Genomic DNA, 22,773 nt, shown 5'->3' on the forward strand with positions numbered 1-22,773 from the left:
GGTTGAAAACTTGTGCAAGGTCACACGACTGGAAAATAGTAGAGGATAAATTCAAACAGAAGTCTGTATGCCTTCCAGGGCCTCCTTTCCACCATCCCAGCCTGCCTTGCCAGGCCATTTTCCTGCTCCGACTCTATTTTCTCATCTGTACAATGGGAACAAAAATTACACCTAACCCAAGATCTGACACAGACATGCTCTCAGTTAATATCTGTGCCTTCTCTTCCAACTCTAGCTTTTTGGGGACAGAATATCCCCAGACCAGAAACTTCCCGCAAGGCACATGTTCACAGAAACAGGTGGAGAGTCCACCCAGGCACATCTCCAGCATCCAGAACTCAGTAGGCGCTTAACCAATGTGTGTTGAGCAGATAGGCGTCCGTGAATGCTGACACAGATGCAGACACAAAGTCACAATGGGCTCAGGCACAGGGACCCCCGCCTCCGCGATCCTTGCCAATTATCTGCCTCCGCCGCCGCTCTCCTGCTAGCCCAAGGCGCGGGAAATATTTAAAACAATTTTATTCATGAAAATATGCTGTACAATGCACTCTACACGGCCTCGACACGGCACACACGCACACGCTGACGGCACGGCCACGGTACACTGCCTACGATATGCGCCGGGGACACCGCGCCCACAGCCCGCCCCGACCGGACACTTATAAATATGGGAGAGAGGAGCCAGGACTGGCACAGAGAAAGGGCTGATGGGTTGGGGAGTGGATCCAGAGCTGAGGCTAGCTGGAGAGGCTGAAACCAGTACTGGGGTACGGGCAGGGGTGGAAGGGGAGAGGGACTTCGACCGGGAGGGGAGAAACAAGGGCAGGCGAGGATGAGTGGGAAGGGCTGAACCGTGGGGGTGGAGGTCGGAGGGTGGTTCAGGACTTGAAAGACAGCTCAAGGTGAACAGCCGATAGGTGAGTGTGGGTGTGTTTTCAGGAGAGGGGTTGGTTCCTGGCTTGGGGTGGGTGACGCAAAGACCAGTGGGAAAGTGTCAATAGGGAATCAGCCCCGACTTTGGGTGGACGATTAGTCACGCGAGAGCCCTACCAATGATACTGAGGATTCGGAGACGCCCCCCTGTCGCATCTCCCAGTCTGCTTCCCAGACCAGCGCGTCCCACCTCATTCCTCCCCATTCCCACCCAGCCGGGAACCCAGCATCCACCCCGCAGGCTTCCCGTCTTTGGGAGGAGGCAGAGCTGGCCTCTGGGGCTTGGGCAGGAATAGCAGGGTGCTCCAGCGCCTGCCTACCACTTCCCTCAGCGGTCAGCTTCTGCGGGCTGTCTCTAGCTGGGTTGGGGCTGCCTCCTGGATCCCCCCGTGGAGCGGAAATGGGAATGGGGACCCGGGGATCAGGATGGGAAGACAGAGGCCCCTGGGGGGGTGGGGTGCGGGGCAGGGCACCTGGGGCGCGCGGCAGGCGGCCCTCAGCCTGGCACCCAGCTCTGGTTAGGGGGCGGGGCTCCGGCCAGGCCGGGCGGCGGCGGCGGCAGGGCCGAGTCGAAGTTGAAGTCCATTTCGTCGCTGTCCATGAAGTCGTTGAGGATGATGGACTCGACGTCGCACTCGAGGCTCCCGCTGAACATGTCGAGGTCCAGGTCGGCCGGGAAGCGGTCGGGCGCGGCACCCAGCGGCCCGGCGGCGGCGGCGGCGTACGGCCCGGGCAGCGCGTCTAGCAGGAGGCCGCCGGGGGGTCCCCCGAAGACGGCCGCGTGTCCCGGCGGCGCCAGACCCGTCGCGCCCGCCTCGCCGGGCAGCGTCATAAGGCTGATGGGGTGGGCTAAGGCACTGCGCGAGGGCGCCGGCGGCGCGTACGGGGCCACCCCTTTGCCAGGGTAGGTGCCGGCAGCGCCCGCCAGCGCCAGCTCCCCGGGTGCACCAAGCACGGGGCCGGGCCTGGGCGCGGGTGGCGGCGGCGGCAACAGCGCGGGCAGCGCCCCGGGGCGGTAGGGCGCGGCGGCCGGCGGGAAGCTGGCCTGCTTGTTCTCCTGGATGGTCTGCATGGGCAGGCGGCGCAGAGCGCCCAGCGCTGGCGGCCCGAAGCCCCCGCCCCCGCCGTAGGCACCGCCCTTGCAGCCGCCGAAGTAGGCGGGCGTCCCGGCGCGGGCCCGCGGCCCGTACGCGTCCTGCGAGCCGTCCAGCAGCCCCTCGGGCAGCCCTGCGCTGCCGCCGCCGCCGCCGTGCAGGCCCAGCGGGCCCCCCAGCTCAGCCAGGCGGGGCAGCTCCCCCGGGCAGCGCGCACCCAGCGCGGGCGATAGCGCGCTCGCCGGGCTCGGGTACATAAGCGGCGACGACGGCGCCAGGGCCTCCAGGGCCTCGTCGTCTTCCAGTTCAGCTGCCTCCCCGAGCAGGGGTCTCCCACCGCCGCGGAAGTCGGCCCACGCCTCGTAGTCGTCGCTGGCGTGCGAGGCTGGGCTCGTGGCCCACTTGGCCGCGGCAGGCATGGGCCCTGGGGCTGGCGCGCCCGGGGGGCTGTCGTCTGGGCTTCGCTCTGGTGCCTGCAGCTGCTTCTTCTTGCTCGCTTTGCCCTTGATGCGCAGGAATTTGGCCCCGTTGTCCATGGACACGGCCCTGCGCCGCGGGGTCTTGCCCGTCTTGCCGCCCTCGGGGTTCAGCATCCACCAGGAACTCTTGCCTGTGCCCTCGTTCTGCACGCGGATAAACCGGGTGTGCAGAGACAGGTTGTGCCGGATGGAGTTCTGTGGCCAGAGACAAGGACAGGGGTGGAGGAGTGGGCAGTGAGGGGATAAATGATGGGAAGAGGAGTGGGAGAAAATCGAGGAGAGGAGGAGAGAAGGCGAAAAGAAACGCCAAGAAGCAGAAGGGGAGGAAAGAGGGAAGATGAAAGGGTACAGCGGGGAAGAAGGGGGAACAGGTGTAAGTACCAGGTAGGACAAACTCAGAATATCCATCCCCCACCCCAGAACCGCCCCACCCTCCCTGTTCGCAGCCCGCACAGGCACTGTCTGTAGGATGGGGCCGGAGCTTTGGGTCTAGTCTTGCCAGGGAGGCTACTCTTGAGGAGCCGCCTGCAGCAGGGGAGCAAGACCCCTCTCCCCAACTCAGCCAAGCTCTGCCCGGGGCTAGCCAGGCTGCTAGGGCCCCCCAACAGATTATGTAAGGGCTCATGCCGCTGCGGCTCATTTGCCCGCCCCCCCCCCCCCCCCAGCCTGGCGTGGCGCCAGGAGCCCGAAAACCCAGGGCTCCAGAAATCAATCTCGCGGTGACTGATTAAGCCCTGTTTAGAACTAATTGCTCTTTCGTGTGTGGGGAGAATAAATTACCTGCTTTAATTTCGTGTCTTTAAAATGCAACTGCAGGTAGAGAAGACTGTTAACCCTTTGCTGGGAGGGTCTGGCCAGGATAAGCAGAATCGGCTGGGTGTCCCCAAGGTGGGCAGAGGCCCACATTTTCTCCCCAATTCTCGGAGCTTCTGCGAACTCCACTCCGATCCCAGGACACCCCTCAAAGCACATCCATCAGCCGTGGAGACCTCAAACCCCACAGCTGCTCAGTACCCACCTTCAGGTCAGCCCAGTTCCTTTCCCTCCCCACCCACCTGATGCAAAGTAGCTTTGCCCTCAAGCCCCTTCCTGCACAAAATCCCCACAAAGCAGGTGACATCATGCCCATTTACAGACAACAAGACTGAGGCTCAGAGAGATGAAGTGGCTTGCCTTAGGCCACAAAGCTCTCCTGCTGTCTCTGGTCCTTCCTCGGGCTTCACCTTAGCCACACCTACACATATCTTCTTGTAAATTTCTGTTGGGCTCCATATCACTGCCTACTTTTGCCAGGCCTGGCCTGGGGACAGAGGGAGGCAGGGGAGTCCACAGCTCCACTGACCTGGCTCCTCACAGAGAACATGGAGGACTAGAACTACTGCAGAGCCTACCACGCCCCACCTCTGGGGCCTCCCTGCTGGAGGCCTGGACTCCCTGGCTCTGGCACTGTTGTGGAAATAGCAGGGGTTTGGGTATCTGAAGGGCTGGGCAGGATGCCTGGCTCTTTTCAGCCACCTAGCTATGTGACCATGGCTGTTGACTCAATCTCTAGGAGCACATACCTCGGTGAGCTGCTCTGAAAAAAATGGGCAACATACAGTAACCACCTCGGAAAGCTGTTAGATCATTACCTGAGATAATGTGCGTGCTAAGTGTTTGGTGTTCATAAATGTTGGTCAAATCCCTCACTCTGGCCAGAAGACCTCACTTCTTAGATCACTCCACAGACTTACTCCTTCTCTACAATTCTTAATATCAGGCCCTGAGTGTACCTGCGCTGGGCACAAACAACTCTGGGGAGCTGGCATTACCCCATCTCCTGTACCAGGGAATGGAGGCCCAGAGGCATGATGTAACTTGCCCACGGTCCCACAGGCACCACTCCAGGTCTGCCCAGCATACGGACCTGCTCTCATCCCCCCAGCCGCAGAACCTCTGATCCGTCCAGACTCTCCCTGCTGCCTCCTTCCCACCTGACTGCAGAAGGAGAGGTCCTCTCTGCTGCCCAGGGCACCCACTTGCCCCTCACCCCCAGCACCAGGTACGCACCTGACTTCTTCAGGGCCCCAGGCTCCTTATCTCTGGCACTTTCTGGTCTTGGGAGACAACAGCTGGGGCCCCAAGGCCCCTCCCAGCATTGCCCTGCCTGGCTCCTCCTGGGGCCCTGAGAGGAGGGGAGCCAGACCCCCAGGGAGTGGTGCTCCCTGGAGTAGAAACCCCCCTTTCCTGCTCCCGCCCCTGCACCTGGCTCCCCAGCCCCTCCCCAACACCTGTGTTCAGGGACCTCTGAGGCCTCAGTTCTCAACCCCTGTGGGACTAACTGCCTAGCCAGAGGCTCCACCTCGCAGCCCCTCCAGCTGGAGGTCAGTCAGGCCACACCTCTTTATCCATGTCACTATGTGCCAGCCCGGTTCTGAGTGCTGGAGGGTGGGAGGAGAAGGAAGGATGTCACCAAGTAGGGCATCTCCTGAGTACCTGCCGGGTCAGCCCTGGTATTGGGAGTATTTTATCCCATTCTCAGTACTTTATGATCATTCTGTCAGTGTTCATATAACTCAGGGACTGTGACCCCTATCTCAAGATGTTCTAGGGAAATAGCAACCCACTCCAGTATTCCTGCCTAGAGAATCCCACACACAGAGGAGCCTGGCAGGCTACAGTCCATGGGGTCGCAAAGAGTCGGACATGACTTGATGACTAAACCACCAACCATCTCAAGGTGAGGTGACTGAGAGAGATTACGTAAGTTGTCAAGATCATACAGTTTTAAGTGGCAGAGCCAGGCACTGATTTCAGGTTAGACTCACTCTGAGTCTAAAGGACCTCACATTCCACCACGGGAGAGAGAACAAGTCAGAGAATTGCCAAAGAATCTTAGGAAACCAGTCCTCCATTTCTTCTCAAACTTTCCATGATGTAATCAACCCTAGAAGCTGGTAGCATGGGAAGCTGGGGGCATGTTAAAAGGTCAAAATTCTCTAAGAGTCTTGCGTTTCCTTTTTAGAATTCAAGGGAATCTTGGCTTGTATTCCACGAGACTTCCAAATTTTCTGAATATCAATACAAATGTTTTAGATCACCGTCAAGAACACACATTCCAGGCCTATGAAGGTCTCTATCCTTCCCCACTCTGTTCCTTGCCCAGCCAGGTACCCCTAAGCCCCAGCCTGAAACCACAGCTGGTTGGACCCAGAGAGAAAAAAGGACTTGCCCTGCATCACCCAGGACCTGGTGGCAGAGCTGGGATTCGAGCCCAGGCCTCCTGACCTGCAGCTTGGTGCTCCTCCCTGTCCTCCAGCAAGCCTGATCTGGGGCCACTCCCTCTTCCTCTCTGGGCCTGTTTCCCTCCCCAGAAATTGATGAGATGGGCCATGCACTCTAGGCACCTTTGCAGTTGACAATGAAAAGTTCTTGGAATTGTTCAGGCCAGGGGTTTTCAAACTTTTTTAAGTAGTGGAACTCTTGTAGTAAATGGAATCTAACACAAAACATGAGTGTTCCGCACTCAAGCCACTGGGGCTGGGGTGGGGGTAACCTGGAACCTTTTCTGCTCAGCACCCTCCCTTGGCACTCTCACAGAAAATGGCCCTTGGCGAGGAATTCTGCAGGCCACCTGGATGGGGCTGACGCTTAGTAAGGTGCCATTCTTTGCCCAAGGTCACCCAGGGAGGTGGCCCAGAGCTAGGTGAGGACTTAGGCCTTGGTCTGCTGAGCAGGGCTCTTCACCAGGTGTGCACCAGGGCTGTGCCCCAGGAGGCCAGGCCAGGCCCTGCAGCTCATTCTGGCTCCTCAGGGCCCAGCCACCTGGTACCCATCAGAGCTCCCGGCCAAGATCCTGTGGCAAGCACTGATCACATCTCACCCACACAAGGCCTCCTGGGAGGCCAGAGGCCACGGAGGAGGTGAGGGAGGGGGGGCAGGGAGACGCCTCTGCCAGGTAGCAGTAACCAGGGTTCCCTCTCAGAGTTGCCTAGCAACCCGCCACCACAGCCAAGGCCCCGGCATGCCCAGGCTCCCCTGGTGCCCAAGCTGGGCTTCTGGGGCCTCACACCTCCCACACCTTCATGCAGGCCTGGTGCAGTTTCCAGGATGGGACCTCCCTGACTTGGTGCCTCAGCGAGACTATCGGGGGTGGGGGCAGAGGGAAGGGACAGGGGGTTATATCCCAGCCCCTCCTACTGTCCTGCAGAACCTGGGTGAGAGGCCAGCCTGCTGGGGCCTCAGTCACCAGGGCGAGGAGGCTGGTGCAGGACAAAGAGCAGGGCTCTGGTGTTGGATCCAGATTCCAGTCGTGGCTCTGACACCCACAAGCAGTTGAGCTGCATGCTTTGAACCTCCAGTTCCTCAAACAGGCTACCTGCCTCCACCCTTGTTTCCCTTGAGCCTTCCACCAGGCAGCAGCCGGAGGGATCCTATAAATAACCCAGATCACGGTCCAGTCCTGCCCAGAACACTCATATGCCCCCATCTCACTCAGAGTAAAGAACAAAGGCCTTACCATAGCCCACCAGCCCCTCTGTGACCTCCTAGGCTCCTCTCCTGACACTGTCCTGCTTGATCCCTCCCATTCTTCAAACCTTCCAGGAACCTGCCAGGTACCATCCCACCTTGCCCAGATGCCCATGTCCATCTCTCAGCTCAACAAAGTCTCTGTTGAGATGCCACCTGCGCAATGAGACCTATCCTGTCCGCTCTTAACAGATGTTCCTCTGCCTTGCCGTTTCTTGGCTCCCTAACCCTGCTCTGAGTTTTTCTAAAACAATTAGCACTTTCTAAAGTACTGTATAATTTCTTTATATTATGTTCATTAATTTGTTATCTGGGTTCCCTTATTTTAGAATCCAAGTTCCATGAAGCATTTCTGTCCCTTTCTTTTTCTTACCAGACCCCATGTGTTTGGTGTATGCCAGGTGTTTCATAAATGTTTGTTGAGTGAATGAATGAGAGACAGCAAAGGAGGGTAACATAGTCTTGCAGGGAGAATTAATGAGATTGGCAGAGTGACTTGCACAGAATAGGGGCTGCTCCAAACTGAGAGAACACAGGACAGAATGGGAGGCAAGCAGGGGTAGAGAAGGCAGGAGCATCCTGGGCCACAGAAGGAAGCACAGAGAGGAGGAAGGGCTTCGGTGAGAGGGAAAGTAGGGCTCCCAGGGTGAACAAGGCAGCTGCCCACCCTGGCCCCCTACCTGCTCACTCCTGCTGCCCGAACAGATCTGGGTAACCCAGGGCTTGCTGCGGCCAAGGTCTCTAGCAGCCTGGACCATCTGAGCCAGAAGATGCTCCAGGAGCCCCCAGGGGAACAGAATAACCTCGTCCTTGCTGATGGTGCCTCCCCCGTGGACAGGGTCTGAGCTGTTTGGTGGCGGCAGCTCATCCATCCAACGGGACACCCTCATCTATTCCCAGGACACCCTTCGCCCACGAGCAGTAATGCATTCATCTGACAACACAACCCCATTTATCCAGCACACCAGTCCCATTTATCCAGCAAGTACAACCTCATTTGCTAACAGCACTCCATTCACCTGACGGGCCCCCTCATTTATCCAGCAGGACACCCTCATTTATCCTCCAAGTCGGAGGCTCTCCTTCCTCCTGTGGTGTGGCTGTGTTCTCTGATGGTGCAACCCGCCTGATCCAGCAGGACGTCATCTCTCCTACAAGTACACTTCATCCCCTGATACTGCAACCTCATTTATCTAATAATGCAGCCTCACCTTGCCTCCAAGTACCACCTCATTCCTTGACAGTACAACCTCGTTTATCTTCCAGCTCAACCTCATTTCTCCTCCCAGCACAGCTTCATTCCCTGATAGCTCAACCTCATCCAATCTAACTTCTCCAGCCAGAGCCCAGCAGATCTCAGGGCTGGGGAGTGGGGGGGAAAGAGGAGGGGTTTGGAGCAAGAAGAAGGGTCCCACCATTTGCTGTCCCTGGCCTATGGAGGGCTGCCTGGCACTATGACTATATCCAATCTTCCCAGGCCCCTGGACTTTGAGTTCTAGGTTGCATGGTCCAGCCAGTGCTCCACCATTGCCCCCCACCTCCTGTTTGGTCCCCTTGATGGCTAAAGAGAATCCACAGGATGGATTTTTTTTTCCCAGCTCTCCAGCAAGGAAAAAACTCCACCTGATTAGATTTGTAGCATTTGCTGGTTTCTGTGGCATGGATATTCCCATCGTAGCCAATTTTAAGCTGGCAGCATGATGTCACTGAGCGCAGAACTGGGAAGAAGTTCTCCCTGATCAGCTCTCACGAGCCAGTGCAAGCCCACTCTCACACACCACTGGCACACACTCACATACCAAGGCGGGAGAAGGGCACCACCTACCACGTGCCAGACCTAAGCTAGGTTCTTCAGATACATTTCTTCTGTGAATTCTAAAAGCCATCCAAACTGTGGATTCAGTTCAGTTCAGGCACTCAGTCATGCCGACTCTTTGCAACCCCATGAATCGCAGCGCGCCAGGCCTCCCTGTCCATCACCAACTCCCGGAATTCACTCAGACTCACATCCATCGGGTCGGTGATGCCATCCAGCCATCTCATCCTGTCATTCCCTTCTCCTCCTGCCCCCAATCCCTCCCAGCATCAGAGTCCTTTCCAATGAGTCAACTCTTCGCATGAAGTGGCCAAAGTATTGGAGTTTCAGCTTTAGCATCATTCCTTCCAAATAACACCCAGGACTGAGCTCCTTTAGAATGGACTGGTTGGATCTCTTTGCAGTCCAAGGGACTCTCAAGAGTCTTTCTCCAACACCACTGTGGATAGGTAATGCTATTTTATGAAGTGGGGGTGGAGAGGGGAACTAAGGCTCAAGTAGGTTAAATGACTCCTGAGACCACAAAGCTGGGAAGTGATGGAGCTAGGTCTGGGTCTCAGGGCTCTTGTATTCCAAAGCCAAGGTTCTTCTCACTCACATCCCTAATGAGGTGGGGAACGCTGCCCTGCTGCCCACCTCAGTGGCCATCCCTGCCTTGATTCTCAAGCCCAAGCTTCCTGGCTTTCATCAGAGACAGGAGACCCAAGTGTTACGCTGCCCACCCATAACAAGCCCTGTGCTACCCCCTGGCCTCTAGTACCGAGGGGATCCCAGGACTCTCCCAGTTCAGTCCTGGATCTTGTGTCCATCCATCCAACCTAAAACCAGGTATGGTTGCCTCTCCAGGTTCCATTGCTGTCCAAGGTTCTGCCTGGCCCTGCCCTCAGGAAGCTGGCCCCACCTACCCAATGGGGATGTGACCCAGCTCCTCCCTTTGGTGCCTCCCAGAGCAGAGATCACCTGTGGGGCTGCATGAGTGCTCTGATTCCCTCTGTGACTCCTGTTTCCTCTCTCCTTCCTTCCTTCCCTCCCTTCCTGCATGAAGAAATACTGAGGGCTAGAATTGGAATCCCAGCCTCATCCATGTGACCTTGAGCATCTCCTGTAAAAGACAGTAACTATCCCAACATCCATGGGAAAGGGAGTGAGGCCGGGAAGGGCATGACATCCCACATCTTATGGAGTCCCTATCTCAGGCCCAGGAGCAACCCTTGTACCACCCTAAATCCCCCACCCACCTCTGACCCAGGAACACACCTGACTCAGAGAGAGTCACAAAACCGGGGGTTGGGGGTGGGGAATCTAGGTAAGGAGGAGGGTCACTTGCTCTGCTGCTTGGAGTACTCAGTCCAGACAGACTTCCTGGGAGAAGGAGTGACCTAGATGACCTCAGGGCCCTGAGGCCACATGCAAACCCTTGGTACTAGGGTCTGCAGGGAAGGAGGGGTGGAAGGGCAGGCAGGAGCATCAGAGCCACAGGTGTTGACAGGTGAATGGCTTGGAGTCATTAGTGGAACAGAAGTGGGCAGCCAGGGGCCAGGAGGAACCAAATAGCCAAAGCAAGGCAGGAGGTCAAGAGACAGGCCCTGGCATCCCCCACCCCTGCCACCCCAGAGACAACAGAGCCCACACACTCAGCCTGGACAGCAAACAAGCCAACAGCAGAAGTCCCAGCTCACCCCTACTCAAAGACCCAGGGCTCCTCATCCTCCAGACTGACAATCAAGGGCCTCTGATGCTCTCCAGCCTCGTCACCTCCATTGCTTACACCCACCTGGAACTCCAGCCACCCTGGATATCTCACATTTCCTGCCTTTGCACACTGTTCCCTGTGCCCTTCTCTCTTTCTCTGTGCACCTGGGTCCTGCTCTATCAAGGCGAGCTTTGTGGTGTCTTTCCCCTCTGCAAGCCCCCAAAATAACTATTCCCTCCCCATTTCTACTGAAAAAATCTACCTGTGCACTAGAGTGTAATTGTGGATGAGTCTGCCTCCCAACTTGAACTTTGTGGGCAATCCTTGGCTCACGGTAAGTCAATACATAGATTGGAACTTCACGGTAAGTCAATACATAGATTGGAACTTTCAGCAGCCATGAACCACTCAGGCCTGGCAACTTTGCCATTTCTGTTCCGCCAAACCTCAGGCTGAAGTTCCAGGTATTGGCTCCTCCTCCTCCTGGTTTTTCCTCCAGTTCCTGGTGCCTCTGCCACCTCCCTACTCTCTGCTGACTCCTCTGGAGACTTCAACAAGTGGAGAAGGAAAGACACTACGATTTGCTGAGCATTCACACACACGCTGGCACTCAACAGTTTAAGTCTTACTGAGTATCTGTAACAAACCTCTGAGTTAGTTTATTATTCTGATTTTACAGAGGAGAAACTGAGGCTTCAGGGAACAATTGACCTGCTCCAGGGATAAGTGTTGCGGCAGGAATTCACACCAGGGTCTGTGCTCTTCCGCCTACCCTGAGACACCTCTAGGCGAGCCTAGGCCAGACAGAAACTCTCCTGGGGAAAGGGTGCCAGGAACTGCCACGCTGGCTCAGCAACCCCTGCACAGATCTCCTCTCTCTTCCAGGATTAAAGGGGATCCCCAGTTGCCAAGCCATTCAGGCCCCTCCGAGCCCCTCCTCATTCTGATCCCCTCCCTCACTCTGCTGGCAGCACCTCCCACACCCCTGCCCCAGGCCTTGGGAGCAGCTGCAGTGACCTCACCCGGCCCTGCCCTGAGCCCAGCTCTGGGGAGGGCTTAGCAGCTGTGCCCCAGCCCTGCAGGCGGCTGGGGGGCAGGGGGTGGAAAGGAAGAGTGGGCATGGTGCCAAGAGAACCATCTGCTCTCCCAGGGGCATGGCCACCCGCACAGACACTGGCCTCACCCCCAGGGGCTGCCCTTGGCCCTCTGTCCCCATGCCAAGGGGCTCCAGGAGGCCTGAGCAGCCCACCCAGACTGGGGCACCAGCCCTCATCTGCCATCTGTCTTCTCCCGGAGCCTGAGAGGTCCTTGCAGGGCACATTGGAGCATGAATGTCCGCTGGAAAATGAACAAGTGCTTGGGGTAAGTTCTAGGGGGCAGAGGCCAGAGGCCAGGGCTGGGTGTGCTGAGCGCTGCCCGCCCAGCCCCAGTCTTGTCAAGCCAAGAGCAGGCAATCCCCTGGGGGATGAGGGCCTCCATCCCCTCACATCTGCTCAGCTGGCAGGTGCCGCTGGCAGAGGGCAAGCCCCTTCCCCCACAGCCCCAGCTCAGGTTACAAAAGGAGGCAAGGCCAGCTGAGGACAGGGGGAGGGGACAGGAGGGGTGGAGGAGGCCTCACAGCTTCCCAGGGTATTGGGGGAGGGGAGCTTGGATCCCTAGATGGGACTTAGAGCCAGAGAGGGAAGGACCATGCCCAAGGTCACACAGCCTGCCAGTGGGCAAAGAGGAGCCAGCATCTACGGGCAGGCAGTGCTGAGTTCAAGGGTAACCTTGGGTAAATCACTGCCCTCATTTGTAAAAGCACAGGGCCTGAAACCTGCCTGCTTGCCCTCAAGGCCTCAGGGAAAGCTCTGTAGGCTAGAGAGCAGCATATGGAACCTCCTGATTCCCTCACACCCCAGGGACAGAAAGGGAGGGACTAGAAGAAGTCTTGCCCCCACCCCCAACACACACAAGTCAGTGTCTCTCAGGGATCAGGGCCCAGGACCCCCACCCTACCCAGGGCATAGACAGTCATCTCCTTTCCTTTGCCAGAGCGATGAACAACAATAACAGTATTTGCTCAGATTTCACTGGGGACTTTACATTTAACTCTCCTCAGATGTAATTCTCACAGCAAAGTTTGGACATGTCTTATCATCTCATTTTGCAGAAGGGGAAACTGAGGCTTGGATGCTCAAGGCTACACAGGGTGAGTGGCAAAACTAGGACTGCTCCTCCCTGCTTGCCTCAAGACTCTTACCCGCACTCTGTCTTACCTCTGAGATCCTCGACGCACCAAAGGGTGCTGCCTGGCACTTCAGGCCTGGGATCTTGGGGCCTCTACTCTTTCTCAGATTCATCTTCTATCCTGGATCGCAGTATGAAGTCCACAGTGGCCCCTGAGCCAGTCTCTTCCCCTGCCCCAACCCTCCATACCATCCTTTCTGCCCATGTCATCCCTCATCCCCCACAGCTTGGAGTGCCAACTTCTTGGTGTGGCATTCAAGGCCACTCACTCACCAGCCAGCCCCTGCTTGCTTCTCCAGCCTCAAGTGCTGCTGGGCTCTGGCTAACATAGCTAGACCCTGTGAGGCTCCCAAAGAATCCTGACTGAGGGTTTAACTTTTTTGCCTCATTCTCTTCCCTCACCTCCAAATACCCACAGCGAATTATCTGTCCCTCCATCATGACCCTGGGTCATTTTTATCCTCATCTTATTTCCCCAGCTGGACCTGCAGGCATTTTGAGGGCACAGAGCCAGTCCAGTTCCTCTGAGCAGCGCTGCACAGTGGGTGCCCAGTGGGTGTAGGCCTGGATTAAAGTGAGTGGAGGAAGCAGCCATCAGCCCCGGGGCCTGCAGATGGAGAGGGGGCCGATGTCAGCTCCCTCCCTCTGGGAGCTCTGGGTTGCAGAAAGGGAGTCAGGATCCCAGAGCCAACCCCCAGGCTGGAAGCCTCAGGGCCAAACTCCAAGGGAAATCAGAGAGACAATGTTGCGGGTGGAGGCCAGCCTGCACTAGCCTGGACAGAGCACTGGGTTAGGGAGGAATGGCCCAGGGGAGTTTCATCTCTGTCACTGCCAGTGGGATACTATGAGAGCCTACTTTGTGTCTCTCAGCCTCACTTTCCTCATTTGCAAACTGGGGACAGTAGCGGTACCAGCTTCACAGTTTGCTATGAAAATTAAATGGGAGCACGCCTGTCACGGCCCATGGTGGCTGCATCTCCAGCTGGAAGAGTTCTGTGTGTGGCTGAAGCAAAGGTCAGAAGACAGGGCTGAGTGATGTGGCTCGAGAGGTTGACTGGGGCCAGGAGGCCAAGACCTGGAGTGGCTAAGGCCCCAGAACTGGTCCCTGTAAGAACAGCACACGTGGTCTCACCTCCCCCACCAGACAGGGAGCTAGCAGAGAGCAGGGACTGCGACTTTCCGGTTCCTCACGGGCCAGCGCCAAAGAGGTCTGCCGAGGATTCACGCCATGACCGTTCCCCTCCCTCCTGCAGCCAAACGCTCTGTGGCGGAGCACAGGAGACACGGAGGGCAGAAGGCGGGTGAATGGATTCTGGGGGGTGGGGGGTGGTGGGAGTGGTTTCAGTCCCTTGAAGCTGACTGCATGGGGCTCAACTCCTGGAGGACCCAGAAAGAGTGAGGAAGAGAGGTGTGGGCTCAATCTGGGCAGCCTGCTTGGAGGAGAAGGTGGTCCACCCTGGGAACAGAAGACAGGAGGGACAAGCAGGAGTCAAGGAAGATACCATCGAAGGCATCAGTTCAGAATCTGACCTGTCACCAGACGGACCTGTTAAAATACAGATTTCAAAGCTCACCCGCTGACAGTCTGATAAGAGGGTCTGAGACGGGGCTGCAGACTGTACTATAAAAGCTTGTAGGTGACTCAGATCACCAGCCAGCTCTGCCAACACCTAAGGACTTAAGGCAGGATTCTCAGAAAGACACATTGGGTTTCAGAATCACCTAGTAGGTAGGTTTTTGTTCAAACTACCCAAGCACCTGCCTAGTTTCTGAAGGGTGTCCCCAGGGATCAGCCCCTTAGAGTCGACAGCAGTCTTGGCGAGCAGTTGACAATGTCAGTGGTCTGGGTTGGCAACTCCAGTGTCAGGTATAAAGATGGCAGTGTGAGGGCAGTGTGGGATCGATCAGAGGCAGCAGGGGCAAACAGGAGAGAGGGCGGGGCCTGGACACGGCCAGCAGAGGGCCCAGGGGCCCGATCAGAGCAGTTTGGGCTTGGTTGGCTCCCAAGGGAACTGAGTAGCCCTGGAGGGTTCTGGAGCGAGCATGAGTGAGCCCTGGGGCAGGAGGACTCATTGGGATGTGGGCTGACACTGCACCGGCATTGGGAGATGGTGACACATGGTAGAAACAGACAGGTCTGCATCTGAACCCAGGCTCAGCCTCGTTTCAGCTGTGCTGCCTTGGCAAGAGACTTGCCTTAGAAGAGACTTCGTCTTTTCCTCAATTTCCTCAGCTGCAAAATGGGGCTATTATCACATACCTGGCAGGACCCAGGGAGGATGAAATGGGAAGATTTATGTGAAGTGCCCAACTGACTGCCTAGCACCCGGGAGTTAATTCTCTTAATTCTTGTTCCCCTTCCCACAAGAGGCACCCCTCTTAGAGACCAGAAAGGTTTCTCTGCAAAGACGGAGGCCCTGGGTGGGGGGAGGGTGTGGGAGGCCCCTCCCCCACAAGCCACCTGGCCCCCCTCCCACCTCCACATATGGGTTGGGGGGTGGGGAGAGGCAGCAAACAGCCAAACCCTCCCAAACAGGAGTTGGTTTCCATGGTAACGAGGGTGCCAGGAGGAAGGGGGGCGCTCCAGATCCAGCTGTCCCCCCTGAGCGCCCTACCCGGGCCCCAGAGCCTCTGCTGATGCCCACCTAACACCCTGGACCCCCATCTGCCTGCTCTGGGGGGACAGCTGGGACCGCCACGAGCACTCCCTTCACTGTGCTCAGAGTACGTCTGCCACCTGGGTACCGCCAGGGGCAGGGTAGGCAGCCCCAAGCAGGAGCCCCCAGTTCAAGTCCATCCACACTGCTACTCACCTGCGTCCAGCCACGAGAAGCCCCATCAGTACTCTGCGCCCCCAGGCCCAACTACCCATCATGGCTCTTAGAACGAGAGGGTTTATCCAGTTACAGCTCCCAAAAGGGCCAGAGACTGGGTGAGTTAAGGCCCTTTGGCTATGGATGAGAACACAGAGGACCAGAACAGGAGAGAGCTTTGCTCCAGTTCAACACACTCGAGATGACGGTCCTCTACAGGGGCTGTCCCCACCCCTCACCCACTCCCAACTCCACAGCTCCAACAGACCCTGAGGGGCTGAGCTAGGGCACCTGGCACAATGCTCCAGAGAGATGGGCCATGGCCAGAGAGAAGGAAGAAAGGCCTAACCACCCAAAGGCCTGTCTAGTGACAGAATGGGCAGTGCTGGAGGCTGCAAGCTCCCAGCACCTCGGAGTGTGTGAGAAAGGGAGTAATCTAGGAAGGAGCCTTGACAGCAGGTGATGGGCTCCATGACTCCCCAACTCTCCTGGAGACGGAAGTCAGACTTGGACGTGATAGGAGGAGGCACCAACGTGAACCTGTTTCTCGGGGACACATCCACAAGATGGTAGGCAGGCCACAGGCTCAGATAGGGAAGGGGTGCTGAGGAGTCAGCTGCGAGGTAAGGGAGACAGTGGCGGCGGGGCGGGGGCGGGGGGCGGGGCTCTCCCTGCTACAGCCATACCCTAGAAGCCCTCACCCACACTCGAAGCCTTCGACTACACCTGCACTCCTCACAAGACACAGAGGGGCTTCCAAAGCTCTTTGGACCCCATTTAGCGGCCACCACCAGCCACCACTCAAAAGATAAGAGAAGGTGGGCTGCTAGAAACAAGCTTGCCCCCTTTCCAAATCCCTCCCCACCCCAGCCCTAATGGCACAGGAGGAAACACATGAGTTTGGGGTGTATAAGGGGGTTCAGTTCTCAGGTCTGCCAGTTCTTAGGGAGGTGATCCTAAGACAAGTCTTCTCCACCTGGGAAAGTGGGATGCTAATACCAGCCTGGACCGGTGGGCGCTTGCTCCCCAGCCCTCTGAGCCCTTCCCCTTCTCTGGCAGAGCCCCTCCACTCCACTCAGTTCTGAAGCTGGGTTCTCAGGGCCTGCAGACAGGGGAGCCCCAACCCGCAGAAAGTGGGGGCTGGGGGGGGCACTGAACTTTCGAACCTGCACACCCCCCTCCCCGCGCCGTTCATTACCTTAACAGGAGTTAAAAATAACCGTCTCATCTCTTTAAATTAGTCTGTCTGCAATTACCGCCTGGCACGGCGCTGCCCGCCATCGTCCCGCTGGAGCGGCGCCAGGTGGCAGGCGGGGGCCCTCACCCTGTCTGTCAGTCTGTCTGTCTGCCTCCGGGTCCGCCCCTCCTTCTCCCCTCAGAGGTGCAGCTACCCCAGGGGCCTCCTGGCGGCCCTGCCTCTCGAGCTCCCCAAGTTGCTGGGGAGGGGCGGCCCGGGGGGCCACGCACACGGCTGGCAGAAGTGAGGGGGCCTTCGTTGAACAGAGGACTGGGAGGGGATGGGGGCGGGGGCGGGGGGGCGCGGTAGCGGGGGAGGGGCGCCGGGAGGCCCGGGAAGCCGGAAGGGCCCGCCGCGCGCCAGCGCTCGTGGGTGGGTGTGAGCAGGTGGCCGTGGGAGTCTGCCGGGCGTGCCAGCAACTGTGCCAGGAGCGGCTGGCACGGGCTCGTGCCCAGGAGGCGGGCAGCTGCCAGCCCCCCGCTCGTGCAGCGCGGGGGGTGAGGACACCCCCCAACCCGGGCTCACACCGCCTCCTCCCACACCCCCACCAGCCCTCGGGGCTGGGGATCCCCGGAGGACAAAGGAGGAGGAGGGAGCCCTGCTGGAACGGGCTGCGGGGAGGAGAGAAGGGGGAGCCCTGCAAGCAAACCACTGCTCAGCCGGGCTGTCGCAGGACCCTCCTCCTGGCCTCAGGGAGCAGCCCCTCCCTTCTATACCCCACCCCACCTAGGACCTACTGGCCAGCCTGGGCGGGATGGGGGGTAGGGCACCACCCCTCCTGATCCCACCCCACAACAGCCAAGCTGCTCCAGGCACTGAGGGAGAAGGGAAGTCCCCCTCCACGGGGCTCCTCCCCACCCATCCTGGGGACAGGAATGGGAGGCACCCAGGTCTGGCCTGAAAGCTCCCAGGGGAGCTGGCAGCCAGGAAACACAAAAGCAGGCAGAACAACTCCAGGGGTGCTAAGTGGAAGGAGCACCAAGATCCAGAGTAGCCTGGAAGGCTTCCTGGAGGAGTCCAGCACTAGGGAAGGAGGGGCTAGAGTGTCAGAGGAAGTGGGAGACCCTACTTGGATGGTAAGGGACAGGGAGGCCTGGCACGCTACAGTCCATGGGGGTAGCAAAGAGTGGACATGACTTAGCGACTGAACAACAATAACAACCTGGATGTGGGACAGCCACACTTCCGGACCCTGTAGAGGGAGGGAGACTTCCTGTCCAAGCCCTCGGCCCCGGACCTGGAGACCCTATGCCCTGATGGCAACTCTTCCAGCCTCTCCGGCACCAAGCCCAGTCTCTCTTCGGGCTTCAGCCTGCTGGGTGCCTTGCGCCTGCTGATGATCTTGCCTCCTCCAATTCCTCTCTGCAACACCTCTGAACTGTCATCCCACATCCCTGGTTGGGCCACAGGGCAAAAGTCAAGCCCTTCCTGATCTGGCCCACTCGGCCTTTCCCATGACACAGCCCTGCCCCCTCCAGGAGCCCTTAGTTCCAGCCTGGCACGCCCAACAGTCTCCCAAACCCAGCGTATGAATTCCACCTCCCTGTCTTTGCATACACAGTCAATATCCCTTGGAAGTCTTTCCCCCAATTCTACCCGCCTTCCCCACCCAGTGAAGACAGACCAGACTGCCACCCAGTGAAGACAGACCAGATCGAGTGCCATATTCTCTGGGAGGGCTTGCCTGGCTCCCCAGGGGATCTCCCTGCTTTCACCATACCCCTGTCCCCCAGCCCTGTCCCCCCCAGTCCCCACCCCCCAGCCCTTCCTGCCTGTAAAACGCAGGGCTTGGGTAGCCCTGATGCATCCTGAAGGTAGGTCCAATGCCTCCCCCACTGGTCCCCCCACTCTATCTATCACAGGGTTCAGTACACGGCAGGGGCTGAAGGGCAACACTTATGTGGGGGAGGGGAGGGAAGAAGGAACAATGGGTCCCTGGCCCCAACCCTGGCACCTGAGGTGTCCCATAGGCTCTGTAACCAGAGGGTGGCTGGGAGTTGGGAATGGCCCCTCCACCCAGCCCCTGGAGGGACTGACTGGGAATGGGGGAACAGGTGGTGGGAGGGGCGGGAATGAGAGGGGAAAGAGGCTCCCTGGGGAGCTGGATGCAGGTGGGATAGAAGGAGGACAGCCATTGAGGGGATGAGACGGGAAAGGCCAGAGGTCTTTCTGAACAGCCCTCCTCCGCTGCTGCGGGGGTCTCTGCCAGGGTCTAGGTGAGGAGCCCAAGCCTGAGGACCCCTCACCAATGCCCCAGCCCAGGGCAAGCCTTCCTGAGCCCAGGCACAGGGAGAAGCAGTGTGTCCCCAGCAGTGTGGTGCAGAGGAACCCGCATCCAACGGGCAGGCGGGAGGCCTGGGCCATCATCCAGGGCCTGCCGCTCACTGATGACCTAAGAAGAGTCCCATTCCCTGCCAGGGCCTCAGTCTAACAGTCTGCAAAATGAACTCATGGGACTATATTATCTCCAAGTACCTTCCCAATCCCATTCTCAGATTTAGATCCATCCCTGTTTGAAAGTTGCCAGTGTCCCCCTGCCACACCCAGGGCAAGCAGGACACTATTCCAGAGGCTCTGGGTCCCTGGAGGGAGACACACAGAGATTGGAATCCAGCTTTCCCATCTACTGACTGTGACCTTGGGCAGTTTGCTTCTCCACTCTGTGCCTCAGGGCCCAGTTCTGTAAGTAGTGACAGTAAAACCCACCTCAGGGAGTGCAGAGGGCATTAAAGGTGACACCTGGCACAGATGCCTAAAGCTGCCTGGCAGAGGGCTTGGCCCTGAGACCCTCAGTGCACTGTAGTTTTTTCCCAGGTTCAAGCCTCATGTTCCCTCTTGCCATCTTCCCCATCATCCCTAACCCTTCAACTCCAATTGGAGCTCCGCCTCCTGCAGGAAGCCCTCCTGGCTTGCTCTGACTCACAGTATCCTCCCTGGTCTCAGCACCCTCTGCACTATCCACTCACTCCTTTACTCTTTTACCAGACATGCACTGGTAGCTCCTGGTGCCAGGCTCTATGCTTGGTGCCATGGGCACAGAGATTGATCTAACCACTGCCACTGTTTTCCAAAGAGGGTGGGGAAGGGAAATGAGACAGGACACAAAAGACTAAGACTTATGACAGGTAGGGAGAGGACCTGAGCTAGCGAAAAGGGGTTAGGAAAGGCTTCCTGGAAGAGGTGTCTGAACTCTGCCCTTGAGGACAGGAACTATCCACAAGGAGAAGCGGAGGGTGGGACAGTGCAGGGGAGGGAGGTGGGAGCAAAGCACAGGACCCACTTAGGAGGAACAAGTGTTCTGCTGGGGGCTGAGCCCAGGGGGACCAGCTAGAGGATGGAGAGAAAGACTCAGGCCTGCTACTCCAGCCTGCGTCCCCACCCCGTAGTGGCCAGAGAGACAGAGGAGCTGCCAGCATAAAGGCTGAGAGCCATGGGCTCCCAGGTCAACTCCCAGGTCAACACAGCCACCGGGCATCTCGTGCTGTTCATGTCCACAAGCCTCCCCTCCTCCACTGGCACACCTCCTTCCCCTGACACTGCCTACCACCACCAGCCACAGCCCTTGCCCTCCATTTAGGCATGTCTCCCTCATAGAGACCCCCTCTTCCACAGGGAGCCTGACAGCTTACGGGCCCTAGGCATGGCCTGACCACCCCTACCCCCCAGCCTCCTCTCCTCCAAAGGCATTGACTATATCCATTCCCCAACAAGTTAGCCAGGGGAGGATCTGGAGGCCACAATCCAGTCAAGACCCCGTCCTCTCCCAAGATGGCTCCCCCCTTTCCAGTGGTTGGTACTGAGGCCTCCCTGGGGTGCCCCTCCCCCTTCCCCCACCCCCAAATGCATCTGGGCTCAGAAAATCAGGGAAGTGGGAGACAGACAGCCTGGGGTGGGCACAGACAGATCCCCAGGTCTCAACACCCTGCCCTCACACCAGCAGGGGTCATCACCAGCCCACCATGCTGATCCAGGCAAGGGGGGGACAGCAGCTGCCCCATGGAGAACTCAGATCACCTGACCAGTTCCCCACCTTAGACTGGCTGGTGCCCTAGGGTGAACTCCTGGCACTACAGAAAGAACTGTGGGCCTAGGGTCGCATTCCTCACCCTGAGGCCAGCTTCAGGGAGGGCAGTGGGAAAGATTTGGGAGGAAAGCAGCCACCGGCCCGGTCATTATTTCAGCTCTTTAAGGAGGGTGCCCTGGTGGAGAGGGTAAAACAAGAGTAACAGAAAGCAAACTCGGGAGGTAACAGAGGGGTCCCCAGTGTCTGAGGCCTGAGAATAGGCTCTTCTGCTATGCCCCCAAGGATGGGGTGAGGGTATCCCTCGGGGGTGCCTCAAAGTGGCAGTCCCTTGTCACCCTACCAGACCTCCCACCCTGCATCCAGAGCATGCACACAGCTGCTCCCAGCACGCCCCCGCCTGTCTGCCGGCCGGCCCCACGCCCTGGGCACACACTCTGTGACCCCTGGGGGTGCCCCAGGGTTTCCCTCCAGACCAACTACCGGGTGCCCAGGGACATCTAGCAGCCCTTGGAAGCCCCAGCCAACGGCTCTAGCACCCCTCCCAGCCGGACGCCCCCACCTTCCAGCCGGCCGAGCTGTTGCTGTCGCCTTTATCCTTGAAGTAGGGCACGTAACGGACCATCCAGTCGTAGATCTGCGAGAGCGTGAGCCGCTTGTCCGGGGCGCTCTCGATGGCTTTGGTGATGAGGTCGGCGTAGGACAGGTTCCCCCACGCGTTCCGCCGAGAGCTCTTCGCTTTCCGCAGCGGTCCGACCTCCGCGCCCAGCGGCGGCGCTGGGGCCATCGGCGGGGCCGTGGCCCGGCGCTCCGGCCCGCAGTCCTCGGCGCTCTCGGCCACCCCCGAACCCAGCGCTCCGTCCTCGTCGCCGACCAAGTCGGGCTGCGGCAGGGGCCAGGTACACGAGCGCGGCCGGCTCTGCGGCGCGAAGTCCGGGTCCACGTCCACCTGATGCGCTCGCAGCTTCGCAGCCATGGTCCCGCCCGGCTTGGGCGAGGAGGGGAGGGGGGCTCCGCGGAGGGTGGGCGGGCGGCTCCGGGATCTGCGCGCCCCGGGGAGGCCCGCGGGAGGGGTCCCTGGCGGCGCCGGCTCAACCGCGGGGCGCCATGGGCCAGGTCGCGGAGACAGGGGGCTGGACGCGCTGAAAAGCCCGAAGGGAGGAAAAGAGGGGGGCAGTGAGAGAGCGGCGGCCCCGGAGCCCAACGGGCACACACCTCGCCCAGCCCCGCTTCTAGCACCTGCCGCCTGCTTGTGCCTGCAGCCACCACCGCCACCGTCGCTGCCGCCGCTCCCCCGGCGCCGACCCCGCACGCTGGCCCCGCTCTCCCGGGAGGAAGCCGGACTGCACCATGCCGGAGCCCGAGCCCTTGCCGGAGCCCGCGCCGCCGCCGCCGCCCCGTGAATGCCGCCGCCGCCGCCGCTCCGGCTCCAGCGCCAGCTCCCGCGCCTGCCGCGCTCAGCGCCGGCTGCACCTCGGATGGGCGGGGGACGGGGAGGGGGGCGGGTCCGGCGCGGGAGAGGGCGGGGCGTGCCCGCCCGCGGCCGCGGAATCCTCAGGCGGGCCGGGTGCCCCGCCTGCGGGCTGGAGGCGGAGGCGCGGGGCTCCCGGCCGGGGGCGACCCCGCCGCAACCCCTGCATGCAACAGCGCCGCCTACGGAGCAGGGAAGACAAGGCAGGCGCGACCCCGCCCCCTGCTTTGCTCTAGGGGAGGGGGCGCGGGGGCGGGGCCCGGGCACTCTCATTGGTCCGAAGCAGGGCTGTCCCGCCCACGGACTCGGCTGGATCCCTCCCCTGAGCGCGTCAGCGGGTTATTGTTACAACCCGGGGTTTCCCGGGGCAACAGGGATGAGGCGGGGCTCAGAGCACATGGCCCCGCCTTCTACTCCCGGGAGGAATGCCCCGCCCTCTGTTTCTAGACCCTTGGTATTTCCAAATCTTCGTTCC

General features: G+C 59.2%; 1 protein-coding gene across 1 annotated transcript; it reads right to left on the reverse strand.

The window, feature by feature from the left end:
* Positions 1–504: 504 nt before the first annotated feature.
* Positions 505–22,286, reverse strand: FOXO6 (forkhead box O6). Its single transcript, XM_019957713.2, has 2 exons — positions 21,390–22,286; positions 505–2,704 (listed from the first exon to the last, which is right to left on the reverse strand). Exons 1-2 carry the CDS (start codon positions 21,801–21,803, stop codon positions 1,433–1,435), a joined length of 1,686 nt encoding a protein of 561 aa, XP_019813272.2. The 5' UTR covers positions 21,804–22,286; the 3' UTR covers positions 505–1,432.
* Between the last annotated feature and the right edge of the window lie 487 nt (positions 22,287–22,773).

The sequence above is a fragment of the Bos indicus genome, chromosome 3 (assembly GCF_029378745.1).
Source record: "Bos indicus isolate NIAB-ARS_2022 breed Sahiwal x Tharparkar chromosome 3, NIAB-ARS_B.indTharparkar_mat_pri_1.0, whole genome shotgun sequence".
Taxonomy (NCBI): Eukaryota; Metazoa; Chordata; class Mammalia; order Artiodactyla; family Bovidae; genus Bos; species Bos indicus.